Genomic DNA, 16,298 nt, shown 5'->3' with positions numbered 1-16,298 from the left:
CCCATTCATTATTGCAGTGGCCCATTCGGTTGTCACAGGCCTGGCCGCTTTGATTAGCCAGTCCAGGCAAGGGTCAAGGGATAAGGTGGTGGCACGTCAGTGATCAAGTGCCTTGTCAACCTCAAGTGATGTCACCGGCTGAAAGTGAATAATTCTCACCAGGCAAGATGGTGTGCTGGATGTCTTGGCTCGATCTACTGGTTTCAGATAGGGGGTTAGGTCTTGGCGAATGGCCTCCACTTTAGCTTTAAAAAATGCTGCATATTAGTCAGGTGAGATATTAGGGGAGGCCAATCACTATGACCAATTCCGGATAGACTGCGTGTACTATGTGAAATAATTCTGACTGCTGGTTGGAAGCTTCGCTTATCCGGACGGCAAAGTAAGCTTTCTTTGCAGCCTTTATCTCAGAGAGGTAAAGGTTAGACACAATCCTAAGAGCTTTTAGGTTATATTCCATTGGGTTCTGCCTCCAAATGCTCTCCAGTCTTCTTCTGTTCGGCTTCATAGCTCTCAGCGGCTGGTTGAACCAGGGCGCTGGTCAAGTTCTGCAGCGGAGAAGACATTTAGGAGCGATCGTGTCTATAGCCCTGGCGGTGGCAGCAGATCATCTGTCAACCAGAGCCTCGACAGGAGCACCAGCCAGATCAATCGATATCCCTCGCATGGAATCCTGGAGTCCTATGGGATCCAGTAGCCTATGAGGGCTGACCATTAAAATAGGTCCCAGCTCCTTGTGGGGGGGGGGGAATTCATCAGACCAGAATGTGAAGATAGTGGTGTGTGGTGGTTCTTGACATGCTACAATACAATGAAGTAACTAAGGGTCCTGAAACCAAAATCAGGCAGCTAGGAAATGTGCATTAAAATCTGAGCATTCTGTTAGTCCTTGAGCATTTGTGGGGTGGGAATTCTGTAATGCTCAGAGTGTTTCTGTAAAAAAAAACCTTTGCCATGTGAATATTTCCTTGTACTATCCATTATTATTGACAAGCTGGGAGGAAGGAAATATATGAGGTGGCCTTCAGTTTAAAATGCATGTATGAAACACAATAGGCAGTCTTATTTAACTTTTTTTAAAAATTTCTCTGATTAATTATATACTCAAGTATAAGCCGACCCGAATATAAGCCAAGGCACCCAATTTTACCACAAAAAAATGGGAAAACTTATTGACCTGAGTATAAGCCGAGGGTGAAAAATGCAGCAGCTACTGGTAAATTTCAAAAATAAAAATAGATACCAGTAAAATTACATTAATTGAGGCATCAGTAGGTTAAATGTTTTTGAAGATGCTGCCCTTCTGAGCATGAACTAAAGCACCGTCCAACAAACAAGGACAGAGGAAAATGTGACAACAAAAGATGAAAGCTGACTTGTCATTGAAGCAAAGCCAAGCCAGAAAGGTGTGTGTGTGGAGTGTGGCAACGACAGAGGAAAAACTGAAGCGCTGCCAAAACCAAGCCAAGCCGAAAGGAGGGGGAGTGCAGCAACAACGAAGGGAAAAAATTGAATCCAAGCAAAACTGAGGGGGGTGCTGCAACAGACGGCAAAACTAAAATGGCGCCAAAATCAAGTAACACCAGAAAGAAGGGGGGAGCCAGAAGCGGCAACTAATGGAGAGAAATAAAAAGCCGCACAAACAAAGCCAATCCACCTGTAGGGAAACGGAAGTGAGTAAACCGCAATCACCCCCAATCAGTCTCTACAGTCTTATTATTTTTAGTGTAAACTGCTGTAATGCTACTGTTTCCCCTTTTTATATTTTTATTTGGGGGTTTTTGTTTTTTTAAAGAACCTCTCGCGCCTAGGCACGGCAACAGGAATACCCGCGCTGCCGGTTTCCCCTACGCTCGGAACTCTAACAACTCAAGTTAACACAAAATATATAAGAAATACAACGATTACTTAAACAGTTGATAAATATAAAAATAGGAAAAAAAGTTTTAAAAAAAGCTTTAAAAAGGGGGAAAAGTACAAAAGGAAAACGATTAGACTTAGCCCAGGGAGGGAGCCATTGCTGCCTTCCCATCCTAGAAGCTCAATTGCCCTTTGACCCGGCTGGAAATCACAGCCACACAGCCACTCTCCTTCTTGCTCAAATGCCCGAAAAGAAGAGGGTGGTCTTAGATGGGAAAACGCCTGAAGTAACATGTAATTTTGACACTGACTCGAGTATAAGCCAAGGGGGTGCTTTTTCAGCAAAAAAAATTGTGCTGAAAAACTCAGCTTATAGTCAAGTATATATGGTATGTCTCTGTCACATACAGCACTGATGGTACCTGTCTGTCATGGGTTTGGAGGGAAAGTTCCATCCTATGGGGAGTGGAAGGTGGGACATCAGGGGGGAGGAGCTGTACTGTATATATATTTGGAGCTTGTGTGGAGAAGGAGAGTTGGAGTCTGTGTGTCAGACTGGGTACAACTGTTTGTCAGTTAGTACATACCTGATAGGTTCAGGTTTCTATATAGGTAGCCAGAACTGATAGGTTCAGGGTCTGTGCGTTACCTTAAAGTGTTCCGTGGGAACCAAGCTGTTGTATGTGTGTGATTGGGGTTATGCCACGTTACAGTTTCCTATTTACCTGATTCTTTTATTTACCCTGTTTGTTGTTTCAATAAACCTTGTTCTTTTATTTATTAAAATCCATTCCTGGTCTGTGTGACTCCTTATAGGGAATGGTTGGTGGCAGCATAATTATAGGGTGGGATACTCCAGTAGGTCTGGGGTTGCCACATTGACTGGTGTCCAGCGTGTGGGATACGACTAGTCCAGTTGTCCAGTGGTCCAGCAAAGCCTTGGCAAGTGTGCCCAGAGCAAGGGGGGTCTAGTCAGGGAAAATCTGAGGGCACGTAGGTAATCTTCTAGGCTTACCTCACGGGGAGGTAGGCTAGTGGAAGAACGTGCAAACTCAGATTGGGGGACTAGATTAGGGAGCTCTGAGGCAACCCGTTTTGGCGGGAAAGGGCTGAGGCAAAGCTGCGTGAAGTAACAGTGATCTAGCCTGTCTGCTGAGAGGCCTAGCAGAGGGGGTGGATTCTGCCTGGCAACAGTTGCAAGTTGGTGCTGGAGGGACAGCAGCAGTCTATAGAAGGCTGTTTCTGAGGCAAAAGGAAAAAAGTCGTCGTTTTATTTTGAGGCGTGACTTTTGAAGGCAGCCTGTTCTGGGGGGATTATGCCCTTGACTCGAAGCCAAATGGCAGAAATGGGGGAAGTGAGAGAACCACAGGGAGACCAAGGTTCTGAGGAGGAATTTGGCTCAGTGCAGGATGAGAGCACGGGAGAACTGACCTCAGAACTCAGAAGAATGCTCCTAGCCCAACAGCATGAACTGAGGGTGAGGGAAATGGAGGAAAAGGAAAGGGAGAAACAGAGAAAATTTGAGATGGAAAGGGAAGAGAAACAAAGACAATTTGAAATGGAAAGAGAGAGAATGGAAAGAGAAGAAAGATTGGAGAGAGAGAGGATGGCGTTTGAGTTAAGAAAATTGGAAATGATGAATCAGAACAATAATAACAATAGAGATTCTGAGGTGGGCCAATTGTCTAAAACTGACCTGAAGAAATTCCCTGTGTACCACAAGGGAGATTGCCCTGAGGTGTTCTTTTCCCTCGTGGAAAGAGCGTTTGTGGACTTCTCAGTAAGGGAAACTGAGAAGATGACCATTATGCGATCTTTAATCAGTGGCAGCCTGGCAGAAGTCTATGCAGAGATGCCAGTGGAACTGCTGAAAGACTTCGCTGAGTTTAAAAAACTGGTGTTTGCCCGGCATGGGATAAATGCTGAACAGCTGAGGCAAAGATTTAGGTCACTCACAAAAAAAACAGAGCAGACGTTTACCCAAGTGGGGGCCCAACTGGTGAGGTTGCTAGAGAAATGGCTGTCTCAGGAGGGGACAGAGACCTTCCAGCAGCTCAAAGACCTGATAGCGCTGGAACAATTTTATTCAGTCCTGCATGGGGAACTAAAGTTCCATGTGAGGGAGAGGAAACCTAAATCGGTGACAGAAGCGGCAGAGATCGCAGATTTTATTTCCCAAATAAGGAAGCCCTTAGGTGCTGAGGGGAAATCTGTGGGTAAGCCCAAAGAAACCTACAGCAGGTACTCTCAGGGACCAGGGAAAAACCAGCAAGGGGGAGGGGCCCATGTTGAAGGGAAGCCCTCAGACATGAAACCCCCAAGACCTCAGATTTTGGAGGGAAAACCAAAACCAGATGAGAAAGACTCCAAGTACAGCAGAAAATGTTATTTCTGTCAAGGAAAGGGCCATCTAATCTCAGAGTGTGAGAAATTAAAGCAGCTAAAGGGAAATTTGCCTCATGATTTGAGTGGAACCAAGCCAAAAGCTGTGTTCTGTGTCCAGACAGAGCAAAGCTCCTTGCCATTGAGGGAGCCTGTTACCATGGCTACTCAATCTGGACCAGTTACATCTGCTGATCAGGCTGAGGAAAATGGTCCTCTTGTGGAGGTCAAGCGCTGCTTACTAGTGAGGACAGATTCGCAATTGTTTGAGACCGCAGGGGTGGACGTAGGAATACTTGACCATCAGTATAGGGGGCTAAGGGATACTTGTTCTCAGGTGACCCTGTGCCATCCAGACATTATTCCTAGGAAGTATATAATCCCAAATGAGAGCCTGAAGGTGGCAGGGATTGAGGGGCAGGTGATCTCACTGCCAGTAGCTGAGGTACCTGTGAGCTTTCAAGGCTGGAGGGGAGTTTGGCGGCTAGCGATTTCATCGACTCTGCCAGCAGCCGTGCTCGTGGGAAATGACCTGGCTGAACATGTGAAACGGGTGCTAGTGATTACACGCTCACAAGCTACCACGGGGACAGTTCAGGGGGGTACTGAAGAGCCCGAGGTTGAAGCAGATGAGGGTAGCCCCGAAGCCGTGGCAGAAACCTTAGCCACGGACAGCAAATTTGGCCAAGAGCAAAAGGCAGACGCCACTCTCCGAAAGTGTTTTGAAAAGGTGACAGACACCCAGCTAACACCTGAAACCCCAGCGAGATTTCACGAGGAAAAGGGAATTTTATATAGAGAGACCCTGATGAATATCTCAAAAGGGGGAGATGGGATCAGAAGTCAGCTAGTGGTACCTGAAAAGTATCGCCCCATGATCTTACTCTGACATGTTTGCTGCGCACTTGGGGGTGAACAAAACACAGCAGAGAATCACACAAAATTTTTACTGGCCTGAAATAGGGAAGCAGATCAAGGAGTTCTGTAAACAATGTGATGTGTGTCAGAGGCAGGGGAATAACCGTGACAGGACCAAAGCGAAGTTGTGCCCTTTGCCTGTGATTGACACCCCGTTCAAATGTATAGGAGTGGATATTGTGGGACCTTTGCCCAAGGCCACAAAGAGGGGGAACCGGTTCATTCTCACCATTGTGGACCATGCCACGAGGTACCCCGAAGCCATTCCCTTGACTAACATCGAAACTAACACAGTGGCAGATGCCTTGGTGGGGTATATGTCCAGGATGGGATTTGCCTCAGAAATAATCACAGATTTGGGCACATCGTTTACATCAAAGCTCATGAAACGGTTATGGCAAATCTGTGGAATTAAACACAAGGAAACCACTGCCTATCACCCCGAAAGTAATGGGTTAACGGAGAAGTTCAATGGGACTCTGATGCGCATGATTAGGGCTTACTTGGCAGAGAATCCAAACAATTGGGACCAGAAGCTGCAATCCCTTTTGTTTGCTTATCGATCAGTGCCCCAAGCCAGTACCGGGTTCAGTCCGTTTGAACTTTTGTTTGGGAGAAAAGTAAGAGGTCCACTTGATTTAATCAAACAAAATTGGGAGCAGATCACCCAGGATGACCCACAAGATGTTGTGACGTATATAGACACTTTAATGAATGACCTGAAGAGAAACCTAGAGATAGCAGCAGAAAACCTGCAAGCTCAGAAGGTTAGACAGAAAACCTGGTATGACCAGAAAGCCAGGGAGAGGCACTTTAACCCAGGGGAGGAAGTGCTTTGGCTTAGGCCCTGCAAAGAGAACAAACTGCAGCTCAAATGGGCAGGACCATACAGGGTCATTTCCAAGATGTCGGATCTGAACTACCTTATAGATCAGGAAAAGACCGCATTTTGCAGCCCTTTCGGTCTATATGAGTTTAGAGTCCTTAGTTTTGGTCTCAGAAATGCACCAGCCACATTCCAAAGGCTGATGGACCAGACCTTAGCAGGGCTCAGTGACTTTACTGTGGCCTACATTGACGATATAGGGATCTTCAGCAATACCTGGGAAGATCACCTGAAACACCTGGAGATAGTGCTGCAGAGGTTAAGTGCAGCAGGGCTAACAGTAAAGGCAAGCAAGTGTCAGCTGGGTAGCCCAGAAATAAAATACTTGGGTCACATAGTAGGGGGAGGAGTGATCAAATCCCTTGAGGCCAAGATAGAAGCCGTTCGTGATTGGCCCAGACCCAACACCAGGAAAAAAGTCAAATCATTTCTTGGGTTGGTGGGCTACTACAGAAAGTTCATCCCGAGGTTTAGCGAGATGGCGACTCCGCTGACCGATCTGACGCGGAAGAAGACTGATGACCGCATCCCGTGGACCAGCGACTGTGAGGAGGCGTTCCGGAGGTTGAAGGAGGCGCTCATCCATTATCCAGTGCTCCGTGCTCCTGACTTCGACCGGGAGTTCATCATCTACACCGATGCGTCTAACAGCGGGGTAGGAGCAGTTCTTTGCCAGGAGGATGAAAATGGTGACCAGCATCCAGTGTCCTACCTGAGTAGGAAACTCCAGAAAGGTGAGAGACATTTGGCAACCGTGGAAAAGGAGTGTCTGGCCATAGTATACGCGATTCAGAAGGCCAAACCTTACATCTGGGGAAGACATTTTGTTCTGTGCACTGACCACTCACCACTGCAGTGGTTAAAGACAATGAAAACCCATAATAGTAAACTTATGAGGTGGGCTTTAAACCTGCAAGATTTTGACTTTGAAGTGAAGGTGGTCAGAGGGTCAATGAACTGTGTTGCTGACGCCTTGTCAAGAAGACCCGACGAGTGAAGACGGCGAAGAAACCATGGACTATGTATATTTTGGTGACCAAAAGTTAAATGTACCTGTTTATTGAACAGGCTTGGTTTGTATTAATAAAGGTAACTTGATGTATTGCAAATATTAATGTTTAAATGCATAAATGATATGTTTGACCTAGAGTGAGTAAGTATGGGATTGTGTTATAATGTATAACTGTTTTGTGTTTTGATCCTGGTTGTTTTTTTGGAGAAAAGCACTTTAGCTTTTCCCCTGCAAAACAACTTATAAAGAGGGGAGGTGTCACATACAGCACTGATGGTACCTGTCTGTCATGGGTTTGGAGGGAAAGTTCCATCCTATGGGGAGTGGAAGGCGGGACATCAGGGGGGAGGAGCTGTACTGTATATATATTTGGAGCTTGTGTGGAGAAGGAGAGTTGGAGTCTGTGTGTCAGACTGGGTACAACTGTTTGTCAGTTAGTACATACCTGATAGGTTCAGGTTTCTATATAGGTAGCCAGAACTGATAGGTTCAGGGTCTGTGCGTTACCTTAAAGTGTTCCGTGGGAACCAAGCTGTTGTATGTGTGTGATTGGGGTTATGCCACGTTACAGTTTCCTATTTACCTGATTCTTTTATTTACCCTGTTTGTTGTTTCAATAAACCTTGTTCTTTTATTTATTAAAATCCATTCCTGGTCTGTGTGACTCCTTATAGGGAATGGTTGGTGGCAGCATAATTATAGGGTGGGATACTCCAGTAGGTCTGGGGTTGCCACAGTCTCGAATCCTATTACTTATCTTTAATACTAGTCAATTGGTGTAAATTTTAAGGGTGAATTACCACTTTTTAAAAAGTCAGTGGCTTTATTACCTGGCACACATCACTTGCTTGACCTGGTACATTGCAAGAAATGTGAACACTTACCAGGAGCAATTTGCCACTGAAATGTACATTGATGGACATAGGCCATCATAAATACTCAACTCTGGTCATTATTTTCTACTTTTTCATCTCATTCTTACGCAAGTGTGTTGGAGGGGCTATACATGTGTTATTTTGACATAACTGATCAGGTTACAGTAACATTTTTTGTGATTTTTAAAAACAACCTTTTAAACTCTGGTCCCTCTTTGCTTCCCACTGGCACTTGGTATCTAATTCCTCCAGATGTCTGATTTTTTGTTTAGGTCAAGAGAATTTTAGTATGCCATTTGTTTTGTTCTGATGTTGCTAGATATGTAGAGCACAGCAGGTGTTGTGGTCAACTTTTGTGATCAGAACACAGAAGAATTGAGATGAGTGAATGGCTCTTCAGTCAGTTCAGAAAGGAGCTAGGTAAATGTAGACAGAGGTTACAATACACATTTACAGAAGATAGATCCATCTGTCCAAATGAATGAATGGTGAGGTTGTATCATTTAGAACATCTGCTTTAGGCCACCCTTGTGGGTTTGTTTCTTCAAATGAAAACAAAGTATGCCTTTCCGGCTTTAAGGAAAACACTAAGCTACAGACTAAATAATTTTGGTAATGACATGTATTATTTTGTTTTCCAGTCATGGAGAATTGCAAAGCATTTGGAAACACTGATGAGTTTCAGCATGCTTGTTCTGCTACTTCCACAGTGGCAAAAGTCATCTCATGTTGTGTTAGATTCTGTGATCTAGCCACAAGGAAAACATTTATTAAAGCATAACAAATGTTTCTTGCATAAATACAGTTCTCTTATAACAAATGTATTATAATAGACTCAGGAACATTAGGAACTGAGGACATTACAATGAGCAGCAAATTATCAGCAACCTAGTCATGTCTTCAGAGTATTCTAGAGAATTCCTGGCTATATTCTGTAAAAACAATGCATTGAAGAAGATAAGCGGCCGACAATTTGTATAATGTGTATGATTGTATGTATGTGTGAATGCCCACCAGTGCCCACTGGGCCTGACTATAGGCTTCTGTGAGATGGGGGTGCTATTCCCCCAATGTTTCCAGCAACACTCCATCATGTTTTGTTGAGGTAGTTTTGATAACAAAGGACAGCCCCCCCTTTTTTCAGAACTCGTATGTCTTTTCCAATCCTGAAGATATAGTGATCTTCTCAGGCTTCATGTATTTGGGCTTGGCGTTATCTTGACTTGGTAGCACTGCGGGTTAAACCACAGAAGCCTCTGTGCTGCAAGGTTGGAAGACCAGCAGTCGTAAGATCAAATCCACACAATGGAGTGAACTCCTGTCGTTTGTCCCAGCTCCTGCCAACCTAGCCGTTCGAAAGCATGTAAAAATATGAGTAGATAAATAGGTACCACTTCGGTGGGAAGGTAATGGCATTCCGTGTCTAATCACGTTGGCCACATCACCACGGAAACTATCTTCGGACAAATGCTGGCTCTATGGCTTGGAAACGGGGATGAGCACCACGCCCTAGAGTCAGACACGACTGGACTAAATGTCAAGGGAAACCTTTACTTTTACCTAGCTTTGACAAGTTCACAGAAATGTCAGACATCTCTATATGCCTGTATTGGTCTTCATCTAAAGTAAACAAATTGTTTGGAACTGAAAACTTGTACCTAGTATCCTGCTACAAAATAATAAAGTTTCATACACAAAATAATATTATCTGCAGCTACATCATTTTTCAATTAGCTTTCCTAACAAGAAAACTGCACATGCACATACACACCTATACAGTTGTGTCTGACTCTAGGGTGAGCACCACGCCCTAGAGTCAGACACAACTGGACAAATTGTCAAGGGGAACCTTTACCTTTATCTTGAACAAGAAATTAAGACCCGTTAGTCAGTCTTAAGCATAGGAGGAAATTTTGCAGTCACACCCAGTAAAATTCCTGTGGAAGACATAATTGCCAACATGGAATTAGCATTATATCATCTTCCAGAAGAAAAAGCAGAGGAAATAAGAGGGGAAGTGACTAGGAAAACAAACCCCCCAAAAGCAACATAACAAGAAAGGAGAGAAATGCCATCAAGTCCCTGAACTCAGACCCGGACATCATCATCATGCCAGCAGACAAAAACAACTCCACAGTAATCATGAAAACAAGAATATAAGGACAAAATCAGGGAACTTCTAGACCCCACCACCTACAGAAAACTGAAACGGGACCCAACCAACAAAATCACAAAAAAACAAACATACTGATCAGGAGTTCCTCCCTGTACCCCAACGTCCTTCAACAAATCTGCAAGACAGAACCCCTCCCACCAAGACTATACAGACTCCCCAAAATCCACAAGGACTCAATCCCACTCAGGCCCATTCTAAGTGCCATCAGCTCCCCAACATATGAATTAGCCAAACACCTAGCTGCCCTCCTACAGACCCACATTGGACAAACCTCATCCTACATCAAAGACCCAGGACATTTCATAAGCAAGGTCAGCACCCTAAAACTCAACCCTGGGGACAGACTGATCAGCTTTGGTGTAGTATTCCTGTTCACTAAGGTACCGATAAAGGACACCCTGACACTCATCCAGCAGATCTTTCCAGAAGACATCAAGGCCCTCTTCCAACACTGCCTAACAACCAGCTATTTCCAGTGGGATAATGAAAACAGATGGAGTGGCCATGGGGAGCTCCCTCAGCCTGGTTTTATCAAACGTCTACATGGAGCATATAAAAAAACTTGCCCTGGCTTGGGCACCCCTCGCACCCACATATCTTCTTCCAATATGTGGATGACACCTTTGCAATTTGGAGCCACGGTGAAGAAAAATTGGAAGAATTTATCAACCATTTCAACAGCATCCACCCAAATATACAATTCACCATGAAAAAAGAAATATAGGGCCAACTCCTGTTCTTAGATGTCATGGTCCTACGCAAAACTGACCTCCGACTGGGACACAGGGTCTACAGAAAACCCAATCACACAGACCGGTACCTACACAAGAACTCCAACCACCACCCACAGCAAAAAAGAGGCATAATCAAAACACTGGTAGACTGTGCAAATTGGAACTGTGAAGGTCAATTTCTCAGCACTGAACTCAACCATCTGAATTGGGCCCTACAGGCAAATGGCTACTCCAAAAATGAAATCACAAGAGCCATCAAACCAAGAAAACAACACCGAACTGAAGAAGAAAAACAGCCACCTACAAATAAAGTATTTCTGCCATATATCAAAGGGGTCACGGACTGCATGGGGAAACTTTTGAAAAAACACAACCTACAAAAAGTATTCAATCCCACCACAAAAATACAACAAATGTTACGGTCAGCAAAGGACAGAAGGGACTCCCTCACCACTGCAGGAGTATACTGGATACCTTGCAGTTGTGGCCAGGTATATATTGGAACCACAAAATGAAGCATCCACACCAGAATCAAAGCACATGAGAGACACTGCAGACTAAAACAACCAGAAAAATCGGCAGTAGCTGAATATGCCCTAAAACAAAATGGACATGAAATTCTATTCCAAAATACCGAAAGACTGGACAACACCAGCAACCATTACGTCAGACTGCACAGGGAAGCCATTGAAATCTACAAGCACCAGCAGAACTTCAACAAAAAAGAGGAAAGTGTGAAGCTCAACAAAACTTGGCTCCCAGCTCTCAAAATTACAGCGTGCAAAAGGTCAACAAACTCTACCCAGCCACAAGGACCAGGGATCACTACACAGAAAAGACCAGCTAATGACACCCATCGACCACAGTGACAGATAATCTCTCCTTATCACAACAATACACCCACAACAATACACACTGATCACGCATCTACAGAAAAAGACAAAAGCCCATCTCACAGCCATAAATACTCCACTCCCAAAGCCAACTACACCAGAGCACAGAGTGCTGTCCTCTGAAGATGCCGGCCACAGAGACTGGCGAAACGTCAGGAAGAACAACCTTCAGAACATGGCCTAAGAGTCCGAAAAATGCACAACAACCATTAGATCCTGGCCATGAAAGCCTTCGCAAATACATAAGACCCATTAGCTTTACAAAAGATCTATTCATGGAATTTGACTTTTTCATAGTGATCAACACAGTTGCCTGCATTCATTTATGAATGTAGGCAACATGCAATTAGAGAATGGAAGAGATAGATATAACTGATATTTTCTGGAAGATTAAAGACTTGGGGTTTTTGCTGCACTTAATTATTACTGTCACAGATGTAGGTAATTTTTTTTTTTGCTGTCTTTCTCAATTTTTAGGCTACAGAAAGTAGGTCAACCTTACTTCTCAGGCAGATGAGAACATAAATATTGGTAAAGGTCTCCCACCACAAAAAATTCCATCAATGTGGATATTTCTTCTAAAATCCATTTTTGAAACATCTGTCCAGATACTCTCCCCTCAAGATCTATATTTCACAATTCAGAATGTATCCTTTAGCTTTTGGTCCCTTCTTTCACTGATAGCACACCAATCCAAACATTCAATTTTTACATCCAAGAAGTCTGTTATACCAAAAATTGTAGCTTTTGAAATTTGTATATACTCTTAAATGCAAAATATGTGAGTGGTACTGTCTTTTAAATATGGGTAGAAATTCGAGATGAGCACAAACCTCGGTTTGGAGGTTTGTGCCAGCTTGTATGCACAGCACCACAGGTGCCTCATTTTCCCCTTCTCCCACCTCCATGGCTGGCGTGTACTTCTCTCCTTTTCCTCTTTGATTGTTTGACCAGTCTCCAGCACTCCTTGACTGATCACGCACTCAGACAAAGAGGCAGGGCAGGCAATCCTGTGCTCTTGCTAGGGACTGGCCGAAGAGCTGAAGAGGAGGAGGAGGAGGAGGAGGAGGAGGAGGAGCGGAGTGCACTCCAACTGGGGAGTGGGTAATTGGCTGGGGAGGTGGGGGAAGGGAATGCACGGTGCCATGAGTAGCAACTGGCATGAACCTCCAAACTGAGCCTCAGTGGATTTACATGGTTGTCTGAGTCCAAGCTAATCTCAACAAACACAAATATGAATTCTAATAGTAACTCTAGTGAAAGGCGCATGAGGAATGTTTTATGAAAGATTTTAGGTGCCACAATACTTTTTTTTCGCACTCAGGCTTATTTCTTCTTCTGTCCCCCAACATACTGAATAATGATCTTATACAGTTTAAATATTATATCTGTTTAATTCTTTTAAAGTGTTGTAATAGTGTTTTTATAGATCTTAATACTGTTTTTTAAAATTGTAAGTTTCCTTTTCAAAAGGTTCTCTTCAGAAGAAAGGCGGGGAATAAATATTTTAAGTATGTAAATGAATAATATGCTTTTTTATTTAAGGTATATAGGGGACGTGGTGGCGCTGTGGGCTAAACCGCAGAAGCCTGTGCTGCAGGGTCAGAAGACCAAGCAGTCGTAAGATCGAATCCACGCAATGGAGTGAGCGCCCGTTGCTTGTCCCAGCTCCCGCCAACCTAGCGGTTCGAAAGCATACAAATGCGAGTAGATAAATAGGGACCACCTCGGTGGGAAGGTAACAGCGTTCCGTGTCTAAATCACACTGGCCATGTGACCACGGAAAGATTGTCTTCGGACAAACGCTGGCTCTATGGCTTGAAGAGCGGGATGAGCGCCGCCCCCTAGAGTCGGACACGACTGGACAAAAATTGTCAAGGGGAACCTTTACCTTTACCTTAGTTATTTCAAATTAAAGAGGCTAAATACAATCAATTCTAAATTCTGTACAGTTTCAGAATTGGACATCTCTGCTTTTTCACTTCCTTGCAGGTTGCCTGCCTTTCCCATATTGCCAGTAATTTCCTGAATTGCCAAATAGAAGCCCAAAGATGGGGCACTGGGCATGCAAGTATTGTTCCATACCAGGTAAGTGGATGGAGAAGTATGCATGGTTTCCCCTTTATGAGTGTTTTTGATAACTTTGAAACAGAGAAATTCTTTAGTTTCTGTCCCTAAGGAATGGTTTGCAGATATAGTGGCATAGTGTACAAATATTGTTCCTGATTATTATTAAGACTTGTACTCATAGTCATGTTGTTATGTGAGGGTGTGACTTGAATGGCTAACTGGAAGTGCAACTACATTGCAGTTTGTCTTTGAGCTGGTGATAGTTTTTTTCCCCTATTGACTACATGACGTAACGCTAATTACAAATAAGACTGGTCTTTTTTCATGTACATTTTTTTGGCTTTTTTCAGTTGGCAGGTGCTAGTTTTTTTTTGTAGCACTTCAGTTTTTTTCTGGCATGTCTGATTGTCTGTATCAGCTTAAAGGGGCAAGTGATGGGTGTGCCCTTGGATGATGTTGATGGTGCCATTTTTTTCTTTGCAAATGACATAGGAAATTGATATAACAACTTGTGAAAATGCAGTGCTTATTCAACATAACACTATATGATGACAGATTCCTTTGAAGAGAAATTCTATTATGAAGTATCCACAGTTGTAAAAAGTGAAGTGAAAGATACTCTTAAAGCTCTGGAAAGAAATCACCAGGGGTATTTGAGATAATGATAGAAATATTTCAAGATATGGAAACCAAATCTGTCAAAATCTTAACAAGAATATGGCAGTACATATAGAAAATGAAACAATGATGCACAAACTGGCAACGTTCAAGATACATTCCAGTCTCCAAGAAAGGAAATGCCAGTGAGTGCAGTAACTATAGGACCATTGCTTTAATTTCTCTTGCAACAGAATGATGCTCAAGCTGTTGCAACAAAGGCGTTTACCTTATATGTAGCAGGAAATGCCTGATGTTCAAGCTGGATTCCAAAAATGAAAGGAGTTATTCCAGTCCATCCATTTTTATAATCCAAGGTGTCACTCCGAGCTTGAATAATCTTCATTAAGTAAACTTCCAGTGGGTGTAGGCAACTTCTGAATTATCAGGATTGTTCAATAATATTCATTACCACTGGACAAGACCCTAAGGGGGAACTTTACAGAGAGATAATTTAGCCGCTCATTAAAGATCTCTTTTTAACAAGCTTCCATGTTCTATGTTCCTCCCGTCCTCTTTCACAGTCCGCTTCTTCATTGTTCAAATTTCAATCTTCCAGCCTACTCTCACCTATCTTCGTATATCACAGTAACTTTATAAATGTTCAACCAGCTCCCCCCACCTTCTCAGACAGCACTTCTCTTCTTTTGGAATATATTTTCCGCTCCTGGAAAATTATTTAGGCTGTCTGAAGCCTACAGAACCTCCATTAGAGGTTACAAATGAGAGAGAACTCTCACTTTGCAACCTCCGTCCATCTTGGCCCCACCTCCTTCGTCCAATATATTTTCTTCTCCTGGAAAATTATTTTAAAACAAATATTGCAAATATCGACTGGCCACTGGAGCACATCAAAGAATTTGAGAAGAAAATCAATCTGTGCTTTATAAACTACAGCAAAGTCTTCAACTGTATGGATGAGAAACTATAGGATGTTCTGGAAAAAACGTGCTTCAGCGCTTGATTGTTCTAATGCATAACTTGTATTGTGGACAAGAAGCTATGGTTAGGACAGAATGTGGAGAGACAGAATGGTTTCCTATAGGCAAAGGTGTAAGACAAGTGTGCATCTTTTCAATCTGTACACAGAACATGTCATACAGAAAGCCAGACTAGGTTCAGAGGAAGGACATTAAGAAGGCCTAAGGAGGGGTGAAAACCAGTGGAAGAAACATTAGTAAGATTTGCAGATGAGACCATCTTACATATGGGAAGCAGCAATAACTTGAAATGACTTTTAGCGTAAATGAGAGAACAAAGTGCCAAAGAAAAATTGATTGCATTTGAACATTAAGAAGACCTAAATTTTGATTACAGAAGGACTACATAACTTTAATATAGACAGATTGTTCAAACAAATTGTGTACCTTGGTTCAATAGTTTATCCAAATAGAGATTGCAGCCAAGAAATCAGAAGACTGAGACTTGGACGGGCAGCAGTGAAGGAATTAGAAAACTTGTCAAATAGAAGAATGTGTCACTGGACACCTAGACAGGGCTGGTGCCAGGGTTTTTTGTGCCCCAGGCAAGACTAATTACTTGCACCCCCCCCCACACACCAATTTTCAAAAACAGACGAATTGTAGGAAAAACAGAAAGTACAAAAGTTGAAATTGTGAAAAAAAATATTTTAAAAAAACGAGAGAACAAGTAATAGAACAGTCTTCAATTTTCTTCTTTCAAATACATAATAGTTTTAGCACACAAATCATTCTGAATAAGCCTATGAACTGTAATGTCTCTTAAATGTTTCTATTTTTGCCACATCAAAATCTCATTTTGTGTGCCTTTTCTTTTTCAAATGTTGTCACTGATTCCTTTGTAACAGCGCCAT

The 16,298-nt window shown here is 43.1% G+C and overlaps 1 protein-coding gene across 7 annotated transcripts in view; it reads left to right on the top strand.

Moving 5' to 3' along the window:
* Positions 1-16,298, top strand: part of SUGCT (succinyl-CoA:glutarate-CoA transferase) — a 506,744-nt gene that overhangs the window by 49,164 nt on the left and 441,282 nt on the right. For all 7 annotated transcript variants that reach the window (XR_012088437.2, XM_073003757.2, XM_073003763.2 and 4 more), the window contains one exon: positions 13,730-13,825. Coding sequence is in view for 6 of the 7 variants with exons in the window: in XM_073003757.2 (XP_072859858.2) it covers positions 13,730-13,825 (96 nt within the window). In the remaining variant the exon portion in view is untranslated. The remainder of the gene's footprint in view (positions 1-13,729; positions 13,826-16,298) is intronic.

This window comes from Pogona vitticeps, chromosome 6, assembly GCF_051106095.1.
Source record: "Pogona vitticeps strain Pit_001003342236 chromosome 6, PviZW2.1, whole genome shotgun sequence".
NCBI lineage: Eukaryota > Metazoa > Chordata > Lepidosauria > Squamata > Agamidae > Pogona > Pogona vitticeps.
This window is presented reverse-complemented; position numbering and strand designations above follow the sequence as displayed.